Genomic DNA, 16,680 nt, shown 5'->3' with positions numbered 1-16,680 from the left:
ATATATAAATACATGAGATACATGAAAATTAGCTACACTGTCTCTTCAGCCATTCTGTCATATTAATAATCACAATATTTTAAAATGGAAAAGGCATGATTTTTTTTTACTAAAGCAGTGGCTAAAATATATGAGACTTTATTTGTATACAGGTACTGTTATAATTAAGGCTGCACTCTTAAGAATATTTTCCTGGGAGTAAGCCCTCTTGAATAAATTAGGACTTACTTCCAAGTAGACCAGTTTAGGATTACACTGTAAGACACCAAATCTGTCACAGGTATACCATTTCCCCCTATCATATGTTATAATGTTTATAGACTTTGCCTTTCATGCCCAATGTATGAGTATTGCTTTTATCCTATCTTATTTGTAAAATATGTATTTCCCCCCCAAAACTCCCACAATTCTTCCCTTGAAATAAAAACACAGTGGCGGAGAAGGACTTTGATTAAATTCAGAAGCGTATGATCATCTCATCCCAGTTTGTGGGAAAGTTTAATCTTGTCATTCTAGTATTTACAGAGAGAAGATGATAAGTCCCCAAAGATGGTAAATATTGCTAGTTTACAAACAAGATAAAAAGGTCTTTTTGCCGGAACTGCTGAATATAGTACATAAAAGCTGGAAACAATTGAATGAGATTTATGTTAATATTCTTGGCAAACCAGAGGAAGCCAGAATCTGAACTGCAGAAGTTTGTAGCAGTATTCTCAAACTTCATAAAATTCACACTGTTCTAATCATGTAGATCAAAAGGTTTCTGAGACTGAATTGAATACAAAAAATTATCCTGAAGGGTATGAAGTTTGTATTACCACTTTAAAGTAGGTTATCAAAATAGTCTATGGCAAAAATATAAGATGTTTTTAGGTGAAGAAAGACCATTGTGGATAGTACCAGCTGAAGTTGTGAACCGAAGTCTGGAATATAAAGGAGAAGAATGGATAACCTACAAAGAACTGTTGAACTGGGATAAAAACGAACCTAGGATTAAAGATAATATAGAGTTACCATTTCAATATGGATGGTTACAATTTAGGCAAATTAAAGATCTATTTGAAACTGATAAAAGAAAGAAAGGTTTTAGACAGGAGCATGGGGACCTAGAAGAACTTTTGTTAGGTGATGGCCTAAAAATTATCTCTAAGATATATAAACTTTTCTTGAAATGGTATACGGAGGATGAAACAGTCAAAGTTCAAATGGTAAAATGGGCAGTGAATTTTAATAGAGAAATTACAATGGACACTTGGGAATATCTTTGGAGAATCACAATGAAAATATCGACAGCTACTAGTCTAAAAGAGAACGGCTATAAAATGATGTACAGGTGGTATTTAACACCAAAAAAACTAGCAAATGCCAACAATCAAATGTCAAACAAGTGCTGGAAATGTAAAAAACATGAAGGTTCAATGTATCATATGTGGTGGACTTGCGAAAAAGCTAAGCTGTTTTGGTCTAAGATTTTTGCTGAAATGTCATCAATTTTGAAAAGCAATATAGCAAAAATCCCAGAACTGTTATTATTTGGGTTAAATATGGAAAATGTTAATGTTAGGGATAGAGTCCTGGTTTATTACATGACGGTGGCTGCAAGACTACTGTATGCTCAACACTGGAGACAGGAGGAGCTACCAGAAATTCAAGACTGGATTCAGAAATTGTGGCACATGGCGGAAATGGACAAATTAACAAGGAAATTGAGAGAACGAGATCCAAGGGTATTTGTGGAGGATTGGGGTAAACTTAAAAAATATTTAGAGAATGGGATGTGAAAGATCAGTTGTAGTCTCTTGATAACTATTGAGAGATTTAGAAATATAAGATAAAACTTTGCCATAAACAACAGGGGAAAAGCAACTTAGACTGGAGATAGTTACTAGGGGAAAAGGGGTCAGAGTGCTGTTGGGAGTCAACAAGGGAAAAGGGGAGGGGGTGGGATAACATATATTAAGAAAAGGGGTATATTTGTTTTAAAATGTTTGTGAAATGTATGTGAACCCATCCAATAAAAATGTTTTATATAAAAAAATAGTCTAAGGTTTTATTATTATTATTATTATTATTATTATTATTATTATTTCAATACACTTCCTTCAAGCAGTTTTTTATGCTATTGGAAAGCTGGCTTTCTACCTGAGATAAGCTCTGAGCAAATCTTATCAATTTGTGGAGGAGGAAGTGATTTCTATTTCAGTAAGCTGTCAAGAAGGGCAAATTTAAGTATAATGTGGACCACTGGATGTTTGACCCATTAGACATTGTCATAAATGTATTGGGTAGCTGTGGAAGAAAGAGCCTCAATATTAAAAATGTTGTTGGGAACAATATGCTCCTGAGCTGTTATTGCTTCTGACCCTCATCTCTGCTGATAGAAAGACTGTGACTCTGTATAAAACATTGCAAAGATCCATATGCTTTCCCATAGTGTCTTAGATCCATAGATCTGTCCAACTAGTTCTATATTCCAAAGGAGAGTTTCATCTTTTATTTCTTGATCAGCATCCCTTCATATTGCCTGGCAAACCATTTTTACAAATAAGAAGAGTTTCAAAACCAAACTGTGCCTAAGGCATAGGTATATATCTATAAGCAAAACAGAAAGGTAAAAATCTTAAGTAAAGATGGACACGAACTTGGAAAATTCTGAACCGTGTGGTTTGTGGTTCATCATGTTTCATGAACCATGAACTTTCATGAATTTGCCCTGGATCATGATCTGGTTCGTTTGGTTTATGAAAACGTCGCTTCCGGGTTAGCAGAAGATCTGCAGAGAGCCCATTCTCTGCCCCGTCGCCTAGGAAACTGATTGATCGGCACCAGGCTATCTGCAATTATGAACCAAAATACAAACCAAACGAACCAGTCTAAAATTTATGACAAACTTTGGTTCATAATTCAGTTCATGTCCATCTCTAATATTAAGTGATCAGCTCTACAGCAAATGTGAAGTAGCTCCTTGGATTCCAACTGATGAGGTCAATTATTATTTTTAGTCTTGTTTTTAGGTTATTGACTCTTTGCAAACAACAGTGACGGAAAGGTCAATCAACAAAAAAACTGTAACCAAGCTTAGCTAGAAGGCTGGGTTTTTATTTAGATGAATTTGTATTTATGCACAAAGGATTATTATTACTTATTGATGTATTGTCGAAGGCTTTCACGGCCAGAGAACGATGGTTGTTGTGGGTTTTCCGGGCTGTATTGCCATGGTCTTGGCATTTGCCCTGACCACGGCAATACAGCCCAGAAAACCCACAACAACCATTATTACTTATTATTTGTAAATATTCATGTCCTTTAAGGGATATCTCTAGCAGAGTCACATTTATGTATCTGTATTGGAAGCACTGGGGAAATGTTATGTATTTGGTGGATAAATTACAAAGCACAGAAGATGCTGGTCGGATGAAAGCCATGGACCAATCGTCATCATTTATCAAAGGACTCCATCAATCTTTAACAATTTTCCATCTTTACTAATAGTAGGAATGAAGTCTAGTGATGTGGCATCATTACAACAGTCAAGGTTTTCCCCCCTTGCACAAAAAAACAGAACTGAATTTGAAACAGTGCTCAAAGGACTTTACCTGTTTGCTATATTACAATAGAATGATCAATAATGAAGCAAGTACATATGCATTTTCTCCTTTTTCCTTATATAGAAATAGAGAAAGGTGGCTGTGGTGATCCTGGAATTCCATCCTATGGGAAACGTACTGGCAGTAGTTTTTTGCATGGAGATACACTTACTTTTGAATGTCAGTCCGCATTTGAACTTGTTGGAGAGAGAATGATCACATGCCAGCAGAACAACCAGTGGTCTGGCAATAAACCCAGCTGTGTTTGTAAGTTCTAGTTTCTCCACTTACTTTTCATGACCTTTACAAATAGTATGCATTATACTATTGATTCCAATAGTGCAATGGGGATCAATAGTATAATACATAGTGCCCATAATGCCCATGGGTACTAAGGTGTCTTTCAATGTGTTCCTGGTACCCACTTTCTTCTTCTCCAGTATGCATCTCATCCGAAGCAAAGAGACAATCCTGGCTCTCTTCCACCTCACTGGAACAGGAGATGCTTCAGATAACTGTAAGAGGCATCACGTTTGGATCTGCATGGAGCACCTGTCATAGGAGGAATCTTGGGTAGAAAATGCCCAATATTTTATGCTCCCCCATTTACGAATGATTCCACTGACCATGGCAGCTATTTTGTGATACCTACCCTACCCTTTTTCCAATTCCGGAAGTGCCCACAGGCACATCAAGATTTAATATACCTGCACAGTAATGCTAACATCATTTTGAAATGTCCTCATGAGGGAGGGGAGCCACAAGAGCGGCACATGGGCCATGTGTCCTCACTCGCGTGGCTGAGTTTTAAAACAGTATGGGTCAAGGTGAGGCTGCAGCAGGTAGGGCAGCCTCCCCTTCCCCAGGGTGGAATCTGATAAAGAGGCAGGAGAGGGGAAGAAGGACTGGAAGGAAAGAGAAGGGCAAAAGAAGACTTACCTGCAGGTAGCTGACATGAGGAAGGACAGAGACCACTCCCAATAAAGAAAGAAACTCCGAGACTGGAGGTGGAGGGGACCAGGCAGCAGAGAGCAGCTCCAGGCAGAGCCATTCCCTAGACATGATGAGGCCAACAGACAGGCTTCAAGCCTAGGGAAGGGATTGAGGACTGTGTATAAAAGAGAATAAATAAAGGCTCATGGCATCTGATGATGAGGGTGGGCAAGAATGGGAACACCATATGATGGGTCCCCCTGCCACCTGAGGTGCTATTGAGGACAAATGTGAGAGTCCCATTTACTTGAAAAATCTCTATATTATTATGGGATATTATCTGGTTCTGTTTTATTGCCACCTAACTATTTTCAGTACATTTATCAATTTCATGATACTGCTTTCTTAGATTACATGTATAGGACATGTATGTAGTGGTTACAGGACATGTGAAATACACCATAATAATTTGTTGTACTTGAGGAAATTATACCATTAGTGGGTTCAGGAAAAGCCATTCTGTATCAGTCTGCCAAAGGTTAAAATACAACACACAAACTTTCGATGATGCATTTAGTAACCAACTTTTTGAGAGGTATGCAGAAGCTCTGGATGCCTATACATAGATGTGATTCATGAGTTCTCTTTCATTTTAACCCAGGCAAAAATAATATTCGTGCAATGTTATTCCTTGAGTCAGCCTCTATTAGAAAGAAATACTTGCAAAGTTGGGTTCCAAGGTGTTGTCTTTGACATAACTAGTGGTTTTGTCACATGGAGGGTATTTCTCACCAAGAACTTCATATCAAAATGAGATAGAAGCAATTACTCATAGAGGTTACAATAGCAAAGTCTTTGAGGGCCAAGCTACAAGTGACGAATGACACTTGAATGGCGAGTGGATCGAGTGGAGAACAAATGGAGGGCAAGTGAACAGGGAGGAATACACTTGCCGTTCAAGTGTCATTCGTCACTTGTAGTTTGGCCCTCAGTGCAGACTTTGTTTATAACATGGTAAATGTGTAATTAAAGCCAGCTTTATCCATATAGTGGCTGAAATCATTTTAGAATTCAGGAATATCTTAATATGTGCTTTGCAGGAGGTAAAATTTGGACATAGAACTTTAAAGTGACCACATGTTTGAAAACAGTGCTCAGATCACTTCTTTTTCTTCTTTTGTATAGTCTCGTGTTTCTTCAACTTCACAACACCTTCAGGAATTATTCTTTCACCAAATTACCCTGAGGAGTATGGAAACAACATGAATTGCATATGGCTGATTATTTCAGAACCAGGAAGCAGAATACATCTTATTTTCAACGATTTTGACGTTGAGCCTCAATTTGACTACCTGACAGTGAAGGATGATGGTATTTCTGATTTGCCAGCTCTTGGCACTTTTTCTGGCAATGATGTGCCTTCTCAAATAGCTAGCAATGGGCACATAGTACGGCTTGAATTTCAGTCAGACCACTCTACTACCGGAAGAGGTTTCAATATAACTTATACTAGTAAGTAACTGCTTTATGCATTTCAGACTAAACAAAATGGGTATGATGTGGCCAAAGGTAGGCACTAACAGAACCATTGATTTTAGCACAAGAAAGTTAAGCAAGTTAAGCACATGATTCATTCTCTCATTGAAATATCTGGAACTTAATAGTGCTAAATGCTGGTGGTTCATGACCATAATTTCAATGAAACTAAAAAAATACATTCGCAGGCCATTGCTGGGGCGGGGAGGGGGGGAAGGAGAGCTAGAGGGGGCAAAGCGACAAAAATACATCAGACAACAATGATGGAGTTGAAAGAGGCCACAACTTCATTGATTTCCAGCTTGCGGTGCATTGGCACTGAACAAATCTGAGCATCAGCTGCCCCACCTGCCAGTCGATGCCCCCTATGCCCCCTAAGACTCCTGCTGAGGGGGGGGAACCATGGGACAGCAGGATACTATGTGGGTGTACACCCGTGTGGATTCCCTGCCATCTGGGAGTGAGGTGGAACTGACAGCTCGCAAATGGGATATGCACCTGCCATGCCTCACTAACCAGACCCATGGTGATCCCCATAATAGAGAGACTGAGCCCATGGGCTTGGTTTCCCTCCAAACGGATTGGTGCCCAATGTCCAAACCGCCAACTCCATTGGCCGTTTGGACTGTGGGCTGGGTGGGGTGCCGGCCATGAGTCAGGTGCTGAGGGGCAGGGCCCAGTCTCCCGCAGCAAAGGCTGGTGATGGGCCTGGGAGAAAACCACTCTTCCCAGGTCTGCAGCCTATTCCCTGCCCCTTGCCACTCAGGCCAGCTCACAACATGGCGGCTGCTATGTGCCCCCAGCTGCCCTTCCCATGCGACTTGCAACTGAGTCCCTCCAGGTAAGTCTGGTGTCCATGTTTTTTGTAATATCATCTTAAGAGTATGTCTGGTTTCATAGCATTGTATGTCTTTCTCTTAAAGTTTCAAAGCTAATCTTGTAGTTTCTACAATCATGTGGTGCTAGATTGTGGAACTGTCCACTTTGCATACTTTTCTTTCAAATGATAGCAAATAAAATAGATTAATCTAATGTACACAAGGTTGGTGTAGCAAGGACTATGTTACATAAGGACATAAGAAAATCCCTGCAGGATTACTTACCATCCTGTTACATCAGAGAGAACCAGGTGCCTCAGCAAAGCCCATACTATATGTATTATGGTGTTTTATCTAGCTGCTGAAAGGCTGATTTCCCACTATTTTCTCTAATCTCTGTTTAGAGCTCTCTAGACCTATGCCCGGCACTGCATTTTATGGCTATAAGATGTTTATTAATTATATGAAGAGGATCTTCCTTTGTCTGTCCTGATTTTACTGCCAATCCATTTCACTGGTGGACATAAGATGGAATATTGTGTTTGACAGGAAAAAAATTCTCTCCATTCATTGTTTCCATACTTTGCATGACTGCATATTCTCTGCCCTGGCCCCCATCTTTTTGACAAGCTAAGTGGCCACATGAAGTCTGTGAAGCAGATGTTCAATGGGAGTTTTGTCTCCAAGACTCGTGCATACCCTTTTCTCCTCACAGCTGGGGAACACACACAGACATTGTGGCAGCCTTCCCTACCACGCACCTTGTGGTGCCAGTGTTAGCTCTGATGCAAAATTTGTGTGTAGCCACATAAGGAATACGAGACATTAGCAGATGGAGAAAACAGCATAGAGGGGAAACCTGTAGTCACATCTGCCGGTGTGCTAGTGTTGCCACCCCCAACTTGGGAAATTTCTGGACATTTGGGGGTGATGCCTGAGGAAAGGAGCTTGGGAGAGGGAAAGGAGCTCAGCAGGGATGTGATGCCATAGAACCCAGTCTTTAAAGCTGCCATTTCCTCCAGGTGAACTGTTCTCTGTAGTCTGGAGATCAATTATAATTCTGGGAGAACTAACCCTCCTGGAGGTTGCAACATGGCTGTGTGCCCTGGTCATGAGCAGTCCTGGCCCATCCGTTAGGTGGACCTAGGAAATTGCCTAGGTTACCAGCCAGGGGCAATGCCAGGGGCAGCAAGTGGCAAGTTAGCAACCCCAAGGAACAACCATGACCTATCACTGCCGCACAGGTTCATGCAGGCCAAGTCTTTCTCACCTGGCCAGTCTTCTCCACTCTGCCCATGAAGGAAGGAGGGAGAAAAAGGAGCAGGAAGCTGACAGGTTAGCCATTGCAGAATTCCTCATCCACCTAGCTTGCAGGACAATGGCTGGTAGTTGCCCATGTCTGGGTATGGTAGCTCAGGGTGCACCCAGGTCTTTGAGCACCTGATTGAAGTGCAGTGCTTTGGAGGCATGCCTGGCCTATGTGCAGCAGCTCGGGCATGCCCATCCCAGGTGCAGAGGCTTGAGGTATGCACACATGGCCCAGTATACGCTGGCTCATGACACAGCAACCAAGAGCAAAAAACCAGATGCTTTCCAGGCAGTATCCTCATTCAAGAGAAAAGTTTCTTAGACTGACAGAGTAGGTACGGGCCTGATAGAACTAGAAGGCATGATTTCTCCTTCAATGTCCGCTGATTTGAATGTCTAGAAAAAGCTGCGATGGCAGCCTGTGTGGATACCTTGAAGAACAGTCTTCTAGATTTTAATGGAACCAAGATGCTGATTGTACAGGAGGACCTGGTAATGGGCTTTAGTTTGAAAATTTATGACACTAAATAGGCTTCCACATTCACACTTTAAAAAGGAAATACAAGGATGGTAATAATTTGGTTTGATTCAAATACACATTGATGCAGTCTCTAAATTCTCCTTCTGCATCAAAGAGTATGAAGATGTTCACTATGTTTGACTGCAAGCAGTTAAATAATCAGGTAAACCCCAATACAGATGAGTTATACAAACTAATTTTTTCTATCCAGAATGTACTTATACCAATCTAATTTGCTGTATGTAATTTTTAAAAAAATGTGAACAAAAATGTCCATCAAAAGATAATTGGATGTCCTCTTTATTTACTTTTAACACTTAGCATTTGGTCAGAATGAATGTCATGATCCAGGAATCCCCATCAATGGAAGGCGTTTTGGAGACCGATTCCTTCTAGGAAGTTCTGTTTCTTTTCACTGTGATGATGGCTTTGTGAAAACCCAAGGCTCAGAGACCATAACTTGTATTATGCAAGATGGCAATGTTGTGTGGAGTTCCACTGTTCCACGTTGTGAAGGTATAATGTGCCTCTTACAAAGTTAACTTGGATATATGTTATTTATATGGATTAGGCCTAGAATTGTATATATACCCAGCTTTCCCGAGCAGTTACACCTTGTAAGTCCATTGAACTCAATTTGCTTAGAGGAGTGTAACTCCATTTAGAATTGTGCTCATAGTTACTTCAGATGCTCTCTCTGTTGTGGAATGTTTTAAGGTAATGTGACCAGGCTACTATACTTCCAAAACTTTGTCTTGTTTCTTTGACTAATCTAATCTATGACATATTTGCATGAATTAGCATTCTGTGGAGAAGGATATGTTGGCATTTGTACACTAAAATATTAGTTTGGCACTACTACACTTGGGTATCATAAATGATTTTTAATGCAGTTAAATATATTAAAAGATGTCCAATGATGAAAGATCACTGGATAGGAGACCTCCTTTCTTCTGAGGACTTCAGAATGGCTTACTTGTGTAGTTGCCCAATGATACGTGTCCACCTGGGAAATCCAGGTATTTGCCAGATGTAGACAAGTTTTACTATAGCAGTAGAACTGAGTTTTAGACCATTTTCTGCATCTTCAAATGAAAAGTCGGCAACATTATCTCTTAGTATTTCTGATAAATCTTCAAGCCAGTGAAATATTTTCAAGATTATTGATTTAGATCAAACTAAAAGAGGTTTTGTACTCATCTGGAAAATGTGAAATCTCAAGTAATATTCCACCAAGAATAAAAAGAACTATAATTGCAGCAATGCGTTCTATAGTACTGTATTAAAAACTGGGAGAAAATGTATTTATAGGGGTTTTTTTTTTGCAGTTTAGAAAACATAAAACTGGAACCATTGAAAAACAGAGATGCAGGGTCAAGAGCTCGTGCAAGAATGTTTGTAAGGAGATTTCTGCTGATTCTCCATTTCTGCTAAAGCCCCCCCCCCTCCAGCATAGTATTCCTGAGGGGACTGTAATAGAGGGATTCAGACAGAAGGAGAGGGAATATATTTTGTGAATTGGTCCTCTTCACTGAATCCAATATACAGAATAAATTGGCAGGGAAAATAGTAGAACTACTAAAAATCATAAGCTGCAATCAGCAGTGAGAAGAGTAGAAGACAGAGAATATTCTGACATAATGTAATCAAGAAGAAGACCAAGATGTATTTTCATTGCTTAATCAGGAAGTTTCAAATGGGATTTCATCCCGTTTTCCTCTTAGGTGTATACTGTGTAGTCTTTATTCTGTGTAAAATGGGAAGACTCAGAGCGCTCATGTAGACTATAGGATTGCCAATGCTGAGTTGGGAAAATTGGAGGCAGAGCCTGAAGAGAGCAGCATTTGAGGCAGGGAAGGACCTTAGTAGGCTATAACACCATAGAGTCCACCCTCCAAAGCAGCCATTTTCTCCAGGTGAACCGATCTCTATAGCCTGAAGATCAGTTGTAATTCCAGGAGATGACCACAACCCAACTGGAGGTTGGCAATCCTAAATAATTACAACTCGAGGAGATTTGGGGTTCAATCTCTGTTCCTTCAAGTTGCTCAGCAGTGACCTGGAGCCATTTGAGAATCTATACCTACTTCCCAAACCTCCTTGCCAACTTTTCCCCAGTTCTTCTGTTGGTGTTAAAACTGCTGTCTATTAGGACTCTGTCTCCCAACTCTTCCCACTCAATTCCTCTCTGCTAGGGCTGGAAAAAAGCCCTATGGTTTCTCCCATCTCGGGGAGCAGCTTGGGTGGGAAGATGGCAAAAACTCCACTGTTGAAAGTGCTGAAAACTATTGCAGCCAGATAAAGCAACACAAAATATGATGATATAATAGGTTTCAAATATGTATTGGATGAATCAACTTGTGTGAGCAAAATTGTTTTAAAGAATACATGTGTGATGCTTTGCCATTCTCTAGTTTATTTCTCATTTATTACAACAGGAGCTAGACTACACTCCTGTTAATTTTCAAATAGATGTTTTTTCTTTCATCGTGGTGTAGCTCTTCTCAAATTAAATGCTCTTGTCTTGGTGAGAAGGTCTCTTTTGATCACAACCATTGTCCAATCTTAAGCCAATTGACAACCAAATACCCATTCCTTCAAAAGAGCTGAAAGACAATTCAGTCTGATTACGCTTGCCTCTGGGCAGCTTTGAATATTACACAAAATCTGGAGAAGAGGAAATGTGCCTTGAGTGAAATGCATCCCTACACTTTGTTTTTTATACTAGCATGAAATGCAGAAATTACATCTACTTCTCTTTTCCTGGTTCAGTGCAATGCCCAGACCTACCTACTGAGACTGTTTTATACACTTAATAGAAGTTATTATAATCAGGATTTTTAAAAGCACAAAGCTTAATGCCCAGGTAACAATTTATATAGTGTATTCTGTATATAGCAATTTTGAAAATATTTTAAAATTTAAACAAAATTGATGATAGTTTACTTTAGCTGCAGGGAGTACAATGTAATCCAACATGCTACTTTACTGATTAATCGTAATAAGTCTTTTCGTTTAGCTGGATCATTTGACATTCCTTTGCCCAGTTTGTTTGCAACACAGTAATTTCACTGAACTTTGAACACATGAACTTGTCTTCTACTCATCTAGGTTGCCAATTGGCTTGGAGAAAATTATCCTGTCCCTTTAACCAAGGGTTTAATGGTATGCTATTGTGAGATCTAGAAGCAAACCTGCCCTTAGTGTTTCTTTTATCCATCTCACTCTTTTCTGTGCTGCTTGGGTGGAAAGGTTTGCAGTGATTGATTCTGCCTCTTCTCCACTGGGTCTCTCCTGCACATCCTAGAGAGAGGGAACCCAGACACAAAAGTTACAGCAAGGTGGCATACAATTAATGATTAGAGAGAGCAGGCTGAGTGAAATTAGGTTTGCTGATCCTTCCCCCACCCCTGCATGGCTCTATGTATTCATGATGAGGCAAATTTCTCACTGCAAACAGAGGAGGCAGCACTGTAAGTATATACTTAAGTATAAGGTTCAATACTACAAATCTCACTTCAGTTTTCGGTCCAGGGCTCTCATTTAGTACAATAGACATTAAAGAGGAGAGAGAAAAACAAGAATATAGTAAAGGCTTCAGGAATAAAGAAGTTATGGAGGCAGAAAAGATACAAATGTATTTGGTCTGCAAGAAGTTAACTGAATAAGCTCCAGCCAACTTCCTTCCTAAGCAGTCTGATGAAAACTGCACATTTAACCTTATATTGTCACAATGAAAAAAGGTTAAGAGATAATTAAAAATAAAGCACCTTAACAGTTATTGAGGGTATGCTAAATAAAACTAAACACTTTGCAGCTGCTGATGGAAGACAACAGTAGATGAAGATAGAAGAATCTCCCTGGGGAGGGAGTGCCAAAGTTTTGGTGCCATGACCAAAAAAGTCCTTTCTTAGGTTGCTACCTGCCTAGCTCAGATGGTGGGGGCACCCAAAACAGGGCCTCTGAAGATGACTAGAGTGGTCGGTTACGTTCATATGGGAGAAGTCAGTCCTTATGATATGGTGGCCCCAAGCTGTATAGGTCTTTAAAGGTTAATACAAGCACCTTGAATTGGGCCCAGAAACAAATGGAGAGCCAGTGCAGATAGAACAAGACAGGAGTGATTTGGTTCCCATGACACACTTTAGGCAACATTTTGCCTCTGCCATTCTGTACCAACTGTAGTTTCTGGACAGTCTTCAAAGGCAGCCCCACATACAATATATTGCAACGATCTAATTCAGATGTTACCAGGGCATGCACCACAGTGGCAAGAGCTCCCCCCTTGGAAGGGCTTCAGCTGGCTCACCAGCCAACGCTGATAAAAGGTACCCCCTGGCCACTGCTGCCGCCTGTTTATCCAACAGGAGGCCTGGGTCCAGGGGCATCCCCAATTTAAGAACCTGCTACTTTAAGGGAAATGTACTCCCATCCACGATACCTCTGTTTTGTCAGTACAGTTTCTAACTCATTTCTTTAATATAACTGATCTTAGTGATGTAATAAAGACCAATGCTGGGAAATGGTCTCTTTTACCCACCTCCGCTTGTCCATCTTCTCTTCTTCTAGCTTGTTGAAAACTAGTAGCAATTATCAAATAGTTTGAGTGGCATAACATCTGCTTTTAAATATTTCCTGTGTTAATGAATCTAGCCTTAACAGATTTCATCTAGTGAACTGTAATAGAATTTAAGTGCTCTTTTACTTAAACCAGCTGGTGTATCTGTCTGTGAACTTACATGTATTTAACTTAAAATGTGAATATTTATGAAGTGATGCTCTACTTCCGTGAAAAGTATACAACCCAGCCTGTTAAAGGAAAGATCACTCAAGAGAACATTGCTACAAGACACACACACAGATCTGAGAGTGAGAATATAGCTAGGCCTAGAGAGTGTCTAGTTTGATGTTACCATTTGAACTTTAATGACTAAGATTCAAACACAAGTTTTCAAACTCCAGGCACTATAGCACACTGCTGCTAGGCTGACAAGGAAATATTTAGGGTTGGAAGTGACTACCAAATCAACTTAGCACTAGTATTCTCGACCAATAGTACTCTGGTACAACATTGCCAACTGCCCAGCTCTGTCAGGTGTAGCAATGCATAAATCTATTCCCAGGCCACACAATGACTTGAGAGTGGGGGTAGGACATGGCATGACCAATTCATATTTCACCCCTAAAACAATCTAACCACCATATGTAGTCCACTAGGTAAATAACATCATAATTAGAAATATTGGATCCAGGCTAAATTTTCCATCAGTAGAATGGAACTAATAAGGCCACTGTTTCTGCGCCTCCCCCCCCCCGCCCCCCAGCGTTCCCGGATGCCCAGGAAAGCCCAGCTCCCTCCCCCTCCTTCGGGAAGGCAAATCCCAGTCCCCAGCCAAGTGGCTGTTGCTGAGGCTGGGGAGTGCCACATTAGTGGAAATTGCCAGTTTAATCTGGATCCAACCAGTAGGTTTGTTAAATTAAAGCTAACAGTCAAGTATGTTAACTTTATTACAGAATTAACTAGTAAAATAGCTAGAGTGTACTGAGGGAGGTTCTTCTGTTTGTGGTCTTCATATAATATATATCAAGGCATACTAGAACTTGTATTGAATAATGCAGAGTAAGACAATAATTTCTATCATATTGTACCTTTGATACATATTTTTCTAAACTTAATGGGTTAGATCCAGGGAAAAAATACCAAAAAATACTCTTATGGAGGTGGAAACACAAGAAATAGACCATAGTAACCATTTGTGCCAAGTCAGCCTTATTGTATCCCTACTTGTGTTTCTGTTCAAGCAAGATCTGGAGTGACCAGTTTCTGGACCTTATCATATATTGTAATTCTCAACCATATCTGGGGATAAAGCCAGAGATTGGAGCCATGAATGGACAAGACAGATTTTTCTACAAACCTGAAAAAATTCCTCAGGTTGCTAAAAAAATCTGAAATAATATTTTTTTAAAACTTTGATGATTAGAACCCCAAACTTCTAAAAGGAGTGCCTTAAGAAAAGTATGCCCTCATAGGCCACTGCCAGGCAACCACAACAGTTTGCCACCATTCTAGGCTTGATTTCTGTCAGGATAAGTGAAAGGCAGGGGGAAAGGCCCTTTTTAGGACTGTTTGGTTCTCATTAGGGCTGGGAAGAAGAGAAATAGGCAGGAAAAGGGGAGATTCTATGAGGGCTTTAAGGAAAGGGAAAGGGGAAATAGTGGAAGAGGGGGAAATAAGTTTCCTACCTCTGCAATTCTTTGCAGGTTTCCACTTGTAATATATAAGCAGCAAAGTGCTAGTAATTGTATGAGATGCTGTACAAGTGTGCTACTTCCATTTATATTTCCACCTGTGCATCACTGGATCCGAGAAATTTGTTTCAATTAAATATGAATTGTGTTGTTGTTTAAAACTTCTGTTTAATTCTCTCTCTCTGCTTTTAATCTCCCAGCACCATGCGGTGGCCATCTGACAGCATCAAGTGGAGTTATCTTGCCTCCAGGATGGCCAGGATACTATAAGGACTCCTTAAATTGTGAATGGGTCATTGAAGCAAGGCAAGGGCACTCTATTAAGATCACCTTTGATAAGTGAGTATTCAGAAAACAGACGAAAAGAGCTTCCTCAGATGAATTTTGTAACTGTGTGAAACAAGGATAGTGTGTGTTGTTAGTGTATCAAACTAGGATCCAGGAGAACCAGGTTCAAATGCCCACTCTGTCATGGAAGGTCACTGGGTGACCTTGAGCCAGTCACACCCGCTCAGCCTAACCTACTTCACAGCGTTGTTGTGAAATAAAATGCAGGTGAGGAAAATGATGTAAGCCCCTTTGGGTCCTATTGGGGAGAAAGGTGGGGTATAAATGATATAAATAAATAAATTGATATAAAGAATGTTTCATCCGCCCTGAACCTGCCTGTGCGGGGAGGGTGGAATATTTTTTTTTTAAAAAAAAAATACATAAATTTCCAGGGTTTGGGCTCTGGGCCAATTTTTAATAACGTGCCTAACTCTGATGCCTCATACCCTTGTCTACTTCCCTTTCAATTATTTTTCCTTATGCATTCATATTGGTGCTGTTAGCATAATTTCTCTGAGTTAATCATACTAGGTTTCACATGTATCTTTCTGCAACTTTCTCTCCAGTTTTTTCCACTCCTCATTCATTCGTTCGTTTGTTCGTTCATTCATAGTCTGCTCTCCCTGCAGAGCAGGCTCAGACCAGATCACATCAAGATGTGCGTGACTGAGACCTGGGTACGGGAATGTGAAACTGTCAGCCTGAAAGAGCTAGCCCCCACTCAGGTTTCTTTGTCCTTCACCAGTCATGGGACAGTGGCCGGGTGGGGTGGGGTGGGGTGGCGGTGCTCATTCAAAAATCTTTCTCCATCAGGCTGCTCCCCATGCCAAAAATTGCCAGCATTGACTGTGTGGGTCTGGTGTGGGATGCTGAGGAGAGTACAGCCATCTGTACCAATCGCCTAGTGTACCAGCAGATGCTTTGCCTGGCCTGTTGGAGGCGGTGGCCGGCTGGGCCTTGGCGTACCCCAGGCGTTTGGTCTTTGGGAACTTCAATGTCCATGCCGATAATGCTACCTCCTCACAGGCCATGGACCTGATAGCCTCCATGGTGGCATTAGGACTCTTCCAGTTTGTATCAACGCCCACACAGCGAGCAGGACACACGCTGGATTTGATCTTTGGAGTTGGGATACAGGTGGATCTGGATGAACCTATAGTAGTGCCATGGTCAGACCACCTCGTCCTGAGGGCTCGTTTGGGCACCGTGACCCCCCTGCTTGGGCAATGAGCTGATTTATGCTTGCCCGCGAAGTCAAATGGATCCAATTGAATTCCAGAACACTCCGTGGCATCCGATGCCCCTTTGTGGCTCATTGGATGAGCTGATAGAGGACTGGAATGCCCATCTCTATGAAGCTATCGACGAGATCACTCCCCGTCGCCCTCTCTGCCCC

At 40.9% G+C, this 16,680-nt stretch overlaps 1 protein-coding gene across 1 annotated transcript in view; it reads left to right on the top strand.

Moving 5' to 3' along the window:
• CSMD1 (CUB and Sushi multiple domains 1) overlaps positions 1-16,680 on the top strand; it is a 1,321,894-nt gene that overhangs the window by 938,449 nt on the left and 366,765 nt on the right. The window contains exons 14-17 of the mRNA XM_054971211.1: positions 3,672-3,854; positions 5,706-6,032; positions 9,024-9,218; positions 15,155-15,293. Of these exons, the coding sequence (XP_054827186.1) occupies positions 3,672-3,854; positions 5,706-6,032; positions 9,024-9,218; positions 15,155-15,293 (844 nt within the window). The remainder of the gene's footprint in view (positions 1-3,671; positions 3,855-5,705; positions 6,033-9,023; positions 9,219-15,154; positions 15,294-16,680) is intronic.

The sequence above is a fragment of the Eublepharis macularius genome, chromosome 1 (genome assembly GCF_028583425.1).
Source record: "Eublepharis macularius isolate TG4126 chromosome 1, MPM_Emac_v1.0, whole genome shotgun sequence".
NCBI classification, from domain to species: Eukaryota; Metazoa; Chordata; class Lepidosauria; order Squamata; family Eublepharidae; genus Eublepharis; species Eublepharis macularius.
The sequence above is the reverse complement of the archived record's forward strand: the minus strand, read 5'-3'. Positions and strand labels throughout refer to the sequence as shown.